The sequence below is a fragment of the Marmota flaviventris genome, chromosome 17 (assembly GCF_047511675.1).
Source record: "Marmota flaviventris isolate mMarFla1 chromosome 17, mMarFla1.hap1, whole genome shotgun sequence".
Lineage (NCBI taxonomy): Eukaryota > Metazoa > Chordata > Mammalia > Rodentia > Sciuridae > Marmota > Marmota flaviventris.
The window spans coordinates 65,465,738-65,477,778 of record NC_092514.1 but is presented as its reverse complement, the minus strand read 5'-3'; the positions used below and the strand labels follow the sequence as shown (position 1 = coordinate 65,477,778).

Genomic DNA, 12,041 nt, shown 5'->3' with positions numbered 1-12,041 from the left:
TTTTACATTTTGTCTTATTTTAAATTAATTATTCAAAAGACAACCTCCAAATGCCAATACATAATTAAAGATTTTGGTATATCCAAAGTTACTAAAATCTTTGCAGACACCTTTTCTTAAGAATAACAAAGTATGATACAGATACATAATAAGCCTTAAAAAATACCTGAGAGGTCTTGCCTGGGGATTGCCTGCTTCTACATATGGATGTAAATAATCCTTTATGTAGAGATCAGCAGCACTATTAGAATGGGTGCAAATGAGAATCCTGCTGAAATAAATGGTGCAAATAAAAAGAATGATAAAACACAAAACTATTCAAGCAGTATAATACCAAAAAAAAAAGCAGTGGCCATCTTAATAGCATACATTTCTGCCAACCTACTCAGTGCTCTCTAACATTATTATTTAATGACGCCTTTAGGAAACAACATTTTTCATTAAGCTACAAAGGAAGTTACCCAAAATTATATTAAAATCTATCATATAAATACGAAATTTTCTAAACCCAGCTCTTTGGGCTTTAACATATATTACAATTACTTGGCAGACTTCAAGTTTTGATGGCTATTTAAAAACTATCACTTTCTATATTACCAATTTTTAAAAACAGTGTTTCTAGAGAATTCAAATTTTAGTGCTTTGGGTTTAGTCTTTTTTCTGTTCTTTCAATTTTTAAGAGATAGGTGAAAACTGTCTTGCTGGCACTCATTTTGTATTTAAAATAAGAAGAAAGGAAGCGCCCTGCTCTTGAAATACTAGCATACATCCCAGCTGCTCACCTAGTCTCGTGCTGCTGCAGAATGTGCTTGACGGCCTGAGCTAGAGTGAATGTTTTGCCTGTCCCGTAGGGCCCAATGATGAGGACAGGTGGGAGCTGGATGGAAAGTGGAGTGGTAATAGCCAGAACAGCTTCTTTCTGTTTTGCATTTAGTCGAGGATCCAACTGTTCATCCCATTGTCTATGAAAAATAAAAATGTCATTTTAAATATATGCAACTTAGTAATGAATAGAATCTCACACAGAAGTATCCTGAATTTTACTGAACCACTAAAAACTACAAAAACAACAGCACCAATAACAACTAATGCTTGTTCTAAAACCACTTTTCAGGAAAATTACCCAACAGAGTCATTTAGAGTGTCTGCCCATGTAAGTCATAACTTTATCTTGTCCTATTCCAAACACAAAATTTTTTTGACAATTAATCCAAAGAAATCAAAGCACTTCTAGTCTAGTGGCTGCCAAGTTCATTAAGTAATAATGGCAATGTATCCGTTTGTGACAAAAAAGTGTCCGAATTTTTTTTTCTGAAAATAATAAAGTTGTTTCTTTGCATAGCAAATAAAATGCAAAACAGAAACTAAAATAATTTAAATTCTGATCCACTGAAAAGTCTCTCAAGGTTTCTAACAGGGAAAAAGAAAAGACTTTATGTCTCTGGTTAAGAGACAGCAGATTTTTTATAAAACCTTAACTTAGAAAATAGCATTTTTTTTTTAAAATGGTACCAAAACCCAACAGTATGAAATATTTTCTTATGTTTTCACATACAAATCACCCACATCTATCCTACTTTTCAGGGTTAAGAACACCTGCCACGTAGCACAGATGGCTGCTGTAATGAGATCTATCTTACTAGTGTCCCTTCTATAACTTGGCGAAGTTTTGAAGATTTAAATGAACAGCAGATGCTGAAACAGATCAAACCAAATGGAGAACCAACAGAATTCTTTCTCACAGTCACAACTGAAACACTAAATATCACAACAACTATGGCAAAAATGATAGGGATGTAAACCAAAATAGGAAGGGTGTGTAAAGAGATGCTTAGAAAATGTGCAAAGTGCCTGCAGAACAATCCTGAAATAGTAGAACAGAGTTTAGACAGGAAAATTCCCTCTGTGAGGCTACATTCAAAATCAGAAGCTAGGACATATGGAAAATCATCTTAACACTTCTAGTTTCTTAAAAAATTACAGTGAATGTTACATCGTGACAGGTAATCTCAAACCAAAAAAATTCTCTGTAAAGAAAATGTAGGAGCTCCAGTAGCACAACTAGTTAATGTGCAGAACTTACAAGAAAATATAAATCCTCAGAAAATAAACTGATCACGTGAACATGCCATCAGCCATTTTTCTGAACTACAAGATTTTTTAAGTTAAAACAATAACAAAGAAAAAATACTGCTGAGCAGTGATGCTGAATTCCTTGGAAGCTATTTACTAAATTGCAAGCATTTTACTTCACAGTCCCTCTGTATTAACCAGCTTATTTACTCATAATTCTGCCAGTACCTAATAATATTCTATCTTCTATAAATGAAGAAATGGGTTTTAGGTGACCACTAAGTCCAGACCCAATATATGTGGCAGACCCTGTGGCATTAATGACTACCCCAAAACCATTCAAAGCACCCTTCTCTCCTGCCTTTCTCGGTTACTGGGCCTAGCCAGTTGTAATATTCCATTTCCTAGCTTCCTCTGCTGAATACCCAATTTTGGTGCAGGAATAAGTCCCTCAGACGGACTCTCATAGCCAATAAAGTAAAAACAAAGCCTCACTAATTATTTAGCTAGCTGACCATTCTAGGTACAGGTTTTTAAATTTTTTCCTTAAACTAGAAGAAAGTCCTTCTTGCTCCATTGCCTTCCTCCTTCAACTGGCTGGAAAGACAATGTAGTAAATAAGCATACAGCAGCCACAGGATAACCATGAGACTATAATAAGCATAAAGAAGAAAACCAGCTCACTTTATTGGCAGAGAGGAAAGGGTGACCTTGGTCCATGATGGCGCTGCTGAGCCCCTGCACTAACCTGGACCACCTATCTCTAGGCTTATAATTCAACATCTTTCACCACTTAGTTCAGAAAACCATTACTTGCATCCATGCCTGATCACTATGATTCTTTGATATCTGTCCCTCATGCTTCCTTCACATGTACATGGAGATGATACTTGCATAAGACAATTACTTTAAAGATCAAATGAGATAATGCATACATACATTTTTATAAATTAAAAATATTTACTTAAAGTTGTATGGAAACATAATTGAGCAATAGAAGTTTAATTTTAGTTTCTATTCCTATATTTCAGAAAAATGGTTAGGACACACATTTAAAAACAAAAACTTTAAAACATTGTAATCTTGCCAGGTACAGTGTGCATGCTCAAAATCCCAGAAACTTAGGAAGCTGAGGCAGGAGGCTCACAAGTTCAAAGCCAGTCCCAGCAATTTAGTAAGACTCTATCTCAAAATAAAAAATTTAAAAAGAGCTGCAGATGTTGTTCACTGGTATGTACCCTTGGGTTTAATCCCTGGTACCAAATAAAAAGCATTCTAATCTTTCAAATCTGGGGGTTTTTGTCAATTTAAAAATGAGCTATAAACCAGGCACGGTGGCACATGCCTGTAATCCCAGAGGCTTCGGAGGCTGAGACAGGTGGATCATGAGTTCAAAGCCAGCCTCAGCAAAATCGAGGCACTAAGCAATTCAGTGAGACCCTGTTTCTAAATTAAACACAAAATAGGGCTGAGATGGCTCAGGAGTCAAATGCCCCTGATGAGTTCAATTCCTGGTACAAAAAAAAAAAAAAAAAAAAAAATGAGCTATAGATTATACTATGTAAGTATAAATCTAAGAGATTAATGAAAAACTTATAGGTATAAAATATGTCAATATCCCTTTACTTTGTTTATGTAACTCATTCTACCTACCAATTATTTCATTGTAAATAAGCACTTCAGAGCAGACTAGAAACTTTATCAATGTCAATCATCTCTGTAATTTCTGGCAATGAATAGTGAATAGGTGATGAGAGCCAATGACTAAAACAAAGTGCACTTGTTTATTATTCCACCACTTAATACGGGAAAGATATACATTAAATACTTGATAAGTCAACTTTGGTTTTTACAATTTGAAACAATATGAAGTCTCTACAATTTATTCTGAATAAAATAAAATAAAAATTGTTTTATTCCCAAAACCAAATTAATTCAAAGTCCTTCCCTGGCCAAATACATTGTTATAATTAATTTATAAGGCTACATGCTAAAGAATAATTTTTCAACTTCATTTATGTATCTATATTCCACAAAAGATTTATTTGTTTGTTTCTTTGTTTATTGGTACCAGATATCAAACCCGGAAGCATTAATCACTGAGCCATATTTCCAGATCTTTTTAATTTTTTATTTTAGGAAAGAGTCTCAATAAGTTGCTTTCGGCATCACTAAATTGTTAAGGCTCACTTTGAACTTGCAATTTTCCTGCCTCAGCTTTCTGAGTTACTGGAATTACAGGCATGTACCATCATGTCCAGCAAAGATATTAAATAGTTAAGGATATCTGAGTAAGTTCCTAAATCCAGAACCTTTCATGGGTCGGAAGGAAGGGAAGTACCGGGGATTGAACTCAGGGGCGATCAACCACTGAGCCACATCCCCAGACCTATTTTGTATTTTATTTAGAAACAGCCATCTCACTTTTGCTGAGGCTGGCTTTGAACTCATGATCCTCCTGTCTCAGCCTCTAAACTGCTGGGATTACAGGCCTGCGCCACTGCCCCAAGCCAGAACATTTTAATTACTATTTGTATTACAGTGGTATGAATTGTTTCCTGATAGGAAGTTTTTCTACTATTTGACATTTTGTTGTAACTTTTGCCATTAACAGTCAGTAGGGTTTGAATATATTATATGTAAAACAACTTTCAGCAATGAGTACGTCAGGTAAAAATGCCTAAAAGTTTATTGGTATGGCCTCAACATTTAAACAACTATTTTCCTTCTTTAAACTTGAAATTCTTGGGCTGGGGTTGTGGCTCAGTGGTAGAGCACTTGCCTTGCACGCATGAGGCACTGGGTTTGATCCTCAGCACGACATAAAAATGAATAAATAAAATAAATGTATTGTGCCCATCTACAACTAAAACATTAAAAAAAAAGTTGAAATTCTTAATAACTTAAGTGTGTCAAATATTAATAATGTGCAAAACCTTGTTAGTGTTCAAAATAAAGAAGACATGGTCTCTTAGTATACAAAGCTCAGGGTCTAGTGAGAAAAATAAAATGTACACAACTGACAAAAAGTAACTGGACAAATTATGCTTGAAAGCACAAAACTGACTGAGCCTTCTAGATAGCAGGGGATCAGTAGTTACTGAAACAATGAAATAGAAAGGGCTGGAAAAAGCCTTACAGGACAGGAAGATTCTCAACAGGCTGACACTGGGCAAAGATGTCAGCCCAGACGTCCCAGTGGATGGGCTCAAAGTGAGGAACTCCCATAAAGATAAAAGAGTCAGGGCTGGTGGGGGATGGGGGGGGGGGGGGTTCTTCAATGGATTCTTAGTTTCAGTTTTATAAGATGAAAAAGATGTAGAGACTGTATAACAATATGAACATATTTAACACTGCAGAACTATACACTTAAAATGGTTAAGATGGCAACCATTAAAAATTTTAAATTTTTAAAAAATAAACTTTAAGAGAATTCAATATGGCTAGAGTACTGGGGACTTGGAGGAAGGGGATGTCAAGCAGAAAACAGTTGAGTAAACTCCTGAAAAGACATTGTTGGTAAGCACAATCAACATGCTTTGCAACAAAGAGCTAATAATAAGTTTCCGATTAGGCTCTAAGACTTTATCAACATGTCAAGGAGAAGCCTTCAGAGATTTGACATAATGGTTGTTTTAGAAAACTAACTTTGAAAGAAATGTGAGAGTTGGACCAGACAACAGGGTTACAACCAGCAGGACAGAAGACCAACTAGCATGCTGCTGAATCGGTACAGGCATGAATTAAGCACTGGTTCTGAGAATGGAAAGAAAGGGACAGATGAAGAGAAGGTGAACCAAATGAGAGCTGAGACTCGCTGGAATTTTACAATGAGATCACGGAGTACCCTCAGGAGTATGAGCAAGTGGGAAGGAGATACAACAGCAAACAGAGAGTACTAGAAACATGCCAAACATTCCATCTCAAAAATTTTGGCAGGAAAAAGAAGAAAGGAGATAGGACAGCAAGGGCAAGCAAAAACACAGCAGAAATGACTCAGGTTCTGTGTTGTAAGGAATGTCGTATTTTGTTTTGTTTTAGGACCAGAAGAAAATGGAATGTTGAGGAGGATTGATGTGTGCTGCTTCTAGGCCTAGCACATAAAAATGACCCATGTGGTCCTCTGTGCTCATTCTCCCCTGTCAACACCCACAGTGACCTTGGAAACCAATTACTGAACATGCCAGGGCCTCCATCGGTATGGAACAGGGCCACTCTAGCATGTTTAGAGTGATAAATAAATGTCCACTGTGCTGAGCCAGTAAACTGAGAGAGAGAGAGAGAGAGAGAGAGAGAGAGAGAGAGAGAGAGGAGTTAGTATGAGCAAGGCAGGGACCAATGAGACAAAACCTGGCAGAGAAACTAAAAACAACGATTCAATCACACAGCTATCACTGCTATCTACTGTTGAAACAAAACAGAAGTGTCTTATTTAATTGCATGTAAAGAAGTGCCAAAGAGAATTTAAGCAGAATACTATTTACACAACCAATAACTTGAGAGCAGTTTCTAAAGTATCTTCTGTCATGCTTACTCCACACTGCTGAAATCACAATATTGTCCACTTTCAAAAATAATTTAAAATTAATTACTTAATTCAGAAAGGCCTCAATTGTCCAATTAACCTTTTACTCAAAAATATCCCTAAACTGCTTGGCATCCTATCAAACTAAGACTGTTAAGAAAAGCAATAGAAGGGCTGGGGTTGTGGCTCAGCAGTAGAGTGCTCGCCTAGCATGTGTGAGGCACAGGGTTCAATCCTCAGCACCACATAAAAATAAATAAATAAAATAAAGGTATTATGTCCAACTACAATTAAAAAAAAATAAGAAAAAAAAAAAGAAAAGCAACAGAACTCATTTCGACTGTGAGGAGTCTTGGCCAAGAAAATCAATAATGAAACTCAAATGTTTCATTCTGAGGTTTCTTTTACTGTTTTGTTTTTTTTGGTTGTTTGGTTTGGTTTGGTTTGGTTGTTTTGTTTTGTTTTTGCAGTGCTGGGGGTGGAACGCAGGGCCTCAAGCACACTAGGCAAGCGCTCTACCATGAGCTCACTCTCCTTTCTTTACCACTAAAATGCCTCCTGAGGAACACAGGCAATCTTTCCTATAAAAGTATGCTGGAGGGGCTGGGGTTGTGGCTCAGTGGTAGAGCTCTTGCCTGTCATGTGAAGCACTGGGTTCAATTCTCAGCACCACATATAAATAAATAAAGGTCTATCAACAACTAATAAAATATTTGGGAAAAAAAAGTATGCTGGAGTTACTTATTACAGATAGTCCATTTAATATTGATATACATCCTCTACTAAGGCACTTTCTTCCTGTACCTGTTGGGACTCCACGGTATGGTGGGAGTCATGCTGATGTCTGGAAACAAGACGCCATTGTCCTTGATCCTGTCTAGTGCATAGTGCATTTCACAGAGGGGTAATCGATTCAACTGGAACTGGAGTTCAACCTGAAAGATCAAATGAATTTTTTAAATTATTTTTTATTTGTACACTATAATTATATATAATAGTGGAATTCATTATACCATATTCACACACTTACAAAACAATTCAATCAACCTCATTCTCCAGTATCTTCCCTTTCCCTTGCCACCTCCCTCCCCCAATCAGCTTGCTCTAGTGCTCTCTTCTATAATTATTATTTTTTAATGCAAACATTATAATTATATACAAATATATATCACATGTGTATATACATACATACATATATATGTAATTCACTGTGGTTTATTTGTATATGGACATAGCATAATTAGGTATATTCTGTTCCCATACCCTCCCCTCCTACATTTTTTTTTTTTTTTTAATTTTTGTAGTTATAGTTGTAGAAAGACAATGTGGTGCAGAGGATCGAACCCAGTGCCTCACACATGCCAGGCAAGCAGCTCAGTCCCCTCCCTCCTTCTTGATGTCCTTCCTCTACTCTATTAGTCTCCCTTCTATTGCCATGAGATCCACCCCACCACCACCCATGGCTTCCACATGTGAAAGAAAACACTGGACTCCTGACTTTCTGAATCTGGTTTTATTTCACCTAGCATAAGGTTACAAACATCAATGATCAGTGCTAGCAGCTCACTAGATGACTTTGTGGAGACAACAATTTGGGGGAACAGTAGTTCAGAGTTTTTTTTTTTTTTTTTTTTAAGTGTGATCATGTTCTAATAGCAATTATTATGGTTAATATTTGCTTTGTTTAGTTAGTATTAGGCACTGTAATAAATACTTTACATAGATTGCCTCACTTAACAGTATTAATGGTATATATATTGTTACTAACATCATTTTACATATTAAGACACTTAAGCACTTGTAACTCATTTAATCTCTAGACAAAATTTGATACCACCTTCTTACAAAGAATGCATTTGATAAAATCAGTAAAACGATAGGGAAAAATGATTGACAATCAGCCCTATTACACTGTTCCAATTCATTATGAATAATATGCACCAAGTTTTACATTCAAAAAGGAAAGAAAAGGCTAGCCTTCCAGTTAAACATGGCAGCCTGAACACACAATTCACCTAAAAACCCACAAAGATAAAGAGAACAGGAACATATACAACTGCAAATGAGAGATATCCGAGCATGGAGCTTAGTTTTTCATTTTTCTTCTTTGCTGATTTAAAACTAATCAGAGGGGCTGGGGTTGTGGCTCAGTGGTAGAACACTCACCTAGCATGTATGAGGCACTAGGTTAAATTCTCAGCACCACATAAAGATAAATAAATAAAGGTATTGTGTCCATCTACAACAAAAAAATGTTTTAAAAAAATAAAAATAAGGGGTTGGGGTTGTGGCTCAGAGGTAGAGTGCTCTCCTAGCATGCATGAGGCACTAGGTTCAATCCTCAGCACCACATAAAATGTAAAATAACGATATTGTATCCACCTAAAACTTAAGAATAAATATTTTTTTAAAAAAATAATAAAAATAAAACTAATTAGAAAGCTCACCTTATTTAAAAGTAGAACATATTACATGTTACTTAAATTTTTTAAAAAAACTAATTTTCTCTGGGAGTTACAAGAGGTCCAATTCTCAATTCACCAAAATAAGCTAATCATATTTCTAGTTATTGTGGAAGAACGAACCAAACCAGAAGAAGGCTATCAACTGGCAATGGGACTTCAGACATGTGTAGATACTGCGTCACTTTCAAACATACCTGTGTGTCACAGTCAGGCCGAAGGTTAAGTTCTTCACAGCATTCCCTGGATATCCTTAAAAATATATATTCTTTTGTTTTTTCTTCAATAGTAGCTTCATAAACCTTCTCTTTGGTTCCCTGGGTCTGTGCTAACTTCTCTTTAGGGACTGGTAATAAATAAACAGCATTGACTTTGGTCATCACCAGTCGTCCAGCCAAAGTATCTTCAGAAAGTGTTTCAGTAAGCTTAAAACGCCCAAAAAGTTGTCCATTCTGAGCATACTTTGCACCTCCAGAAACTCCAGTGAGCATGAAGCTTGCTAGAATCTGCAATTGCACTTTAAGGTTGAACCTAAATTAGAAGTAGAAAACTGGTGTGAATATTTTACATCAAAACCATCAAAAACCAAAAGAGTACAAGAAAAATAAATCAAACGTACTAAAAATTAAAAAGTTCCTATCAATTTCACTCTATTTTTTATGTAAGTTTTAACTTACATACTATCTTTCTGCCTCTAATCCAAGTTGGAGACACCAAAATTTTTTTTTAAACATATATGTGTGTGTGTATATTTAGTTGTCAATGGATCTTTATTTTATTTATTTATATGCAGTGCTGAGAATCAAACCCACACACATGCTAGGCAAGCGGTCTACCTCTGCGCCACCACCCCAGCCCCCAAAACTTTTTTAAAGTGAATAAACTTCCATGCAAGTTATATAAAGATGCATACCTGGTTGTGTTAAAGAGTACCCACATTCAGAAAAGTCTGAGTGTTGAAAAATGAAACTAAAGATGATTTTTAAATAAAATGAACTACTATGTATTAACTAATATGAAAGTCAGCTTAAACACACCACTGGGATAACAAAGACATTAAAATCACCTGGGACCAGGACAGTCATCGCATCAAAAAACTACAATGAACTTTAACTGATTGCTTTCCAAGCAAAACAGACTAAAAGATTCTAACCATAAAATTTATCTTTCAATAACATTAATGAAAAACAAGCATAATATAGGATATAGCTCAGTTGGCAGAGTGTTGCCTGGGTTCAATCCCCAGCACTGCCCAAAAAAAGAAGGCAAATCTCATGCAGGAATTATGTCAAAAGAAGTTAAAATCCATCTTACTAGAAAATAGTTGTAGTACCCACTCACACTTCCATGTGTACATAAGCACACAGAGAATTAAATATGAAAGCAGCACAAACAATCACAATTAATCTACATAGTTAAGAAATGTGAAGAGAAAGTTTAAAGTTGGTTGACAATTCTTTGCCATTCTGAAAAAGTACTGACAATGTGATAAGAAGCAAGGGAAATATTTTCTACTCTTTCTTAGAAGATATAAAACATTTGAATGAAAAAGAAATCATATTGTTTGAAATATAATATCCAGTTAAGGAAAAGGCTATTGCTAAAATTTTTTTTTCAGATCTTCCTTTGCATATATGACATCAAGAATACCTTATAAGGGCTGGAGTTGTGGCTCAGTGATAGAGCACTTGCCTAGCATGTGTGAGGCACCTCTCAGCACCACATATAAATAAATGAATAACAGCTTTAAAAAAATATGTCAACATCTTTAAAAAATTATGTACATATGAAAAGAAAACCTTATAAATCCCTAAGGGAAAAAAACTATTTTAAAAAACATAAATTTCTTGGGCTATGGCTGTGGCTCAGCGGTAGAGCGCTTGCCTAGCATGTGTGGGGCCCTGGGTTCGATCATTAGCACCACATATAAATGAATGAATGAGTGAATAAATAAATAAATAAATAAGTCCAACTATGACTAATAAATAAGTTTCTTCACTAGAAATATGTACATTAGCCGGGCTCAGCGGCATACACCTGTAATCCCAGCAGTTTGGGAGTCTGAAGCAGGAGGATCATGAATTCAAAGTCAGCTTCAGCAAATTTTCTTTTTCTTTTTCTTTTTTTTTTTTTAAAAGAGGAGAAGAGAGAGAGAGAATTTTTTTTTGAGAGAGAGAGAGAGAATTTTTTTAATAGTTATTTTTCAGTTTTCGGCAGACACAGTATCTTTATTTTTTTATTTTTATGTGGTGCTGAGGATCAAACCCAGCGCCCTGCGCACGCCAGGCAAGCGCATTACCGCTTGAGCCACATCCCCAGCCCCTTCAGCAAATTATTGAGGCACTCAGCAACTCAGCAAAACCCTGTCTCTAACTATAAAAAGGGTTGGGGATGTGGCTCAGTGGTTAAGCACCTCAGGGTTCAATCCCTGGTGTGTGTGTGGTGTGTGTGTGTACATCAAATACCATAATTAAAATATTATATTAAAATTATGGCCAGGCGTGGTGGCACATGCTTGTAATCCCAGCAGCTCAGGAGGCTAAGGCAGGAGGATCATGAGTTCAAAGCCAGCCTCAGCAAAAGTGAGGTGCTAAGCAACTCAGTGAAACCCTGTCTCTAAAATACAAAATAGGGCTGGGGATGGCTCAGTAGTTGAGTGCCCTGAGTTCAATCCCCAGTACACACATACAAACACACACACACACACACACACACACACCCCAAAATTATGACTATCCATTTTTATATTATAAAGCTACAAATTATATTTGCTTAGAGATATTTTTATAGAATTTAGAAAATATTTAATGAAAATAACAGATCTGAACAGTTATTTATGTTTTTAATAAGTCATAAAAGTTCACAGGCTCCATTAGTAACCTTATTTATTTATTTATTCATTCATTCATTCATTCATTCATTTATTTTGTGGGGCTGGGGATTGAGCCCAGGGCCTTGTGCATGCAAGGCAAGCACTCTAC

At 36.0% G+C, this 12,041-nt stretch overlaps 1 protein-coding gene across 2 annotated transcripts in view; it reads right to left on the bottom strand.

The window, feature by feature from the left end:
• Positions 1–12,041, bottom strand: part of Helz (helicase with zinc finger) — a 164,647-nt gene that overhangs the window by 79,423 nt on the left and 73,183 nt on the right. The window contains exons 14-17 of one of the 2 annotated variants that reach the window (XM_071603620.1): positions 9,258–9,591; positions 7,403–7,533; positions 783–962; positions 167–271 (exon numbers count right to left, since the gene is read on the bottom strand). In XM_071603620.1, the coding sequence (XP_071459721.1) occupies positions 167–271; positions 783–962; positions 7,403–7,533; positions 9,258–9,591 (750 nt within the window). The remainder of the gene's footprint in view (positions 1–166; positions 272–782; positions 963–7,402; positions 7,534–9,257; positions 9,592–12,041) is intronic. The other variant, XM_027946304.2, reaches the window with a different exon arrangement.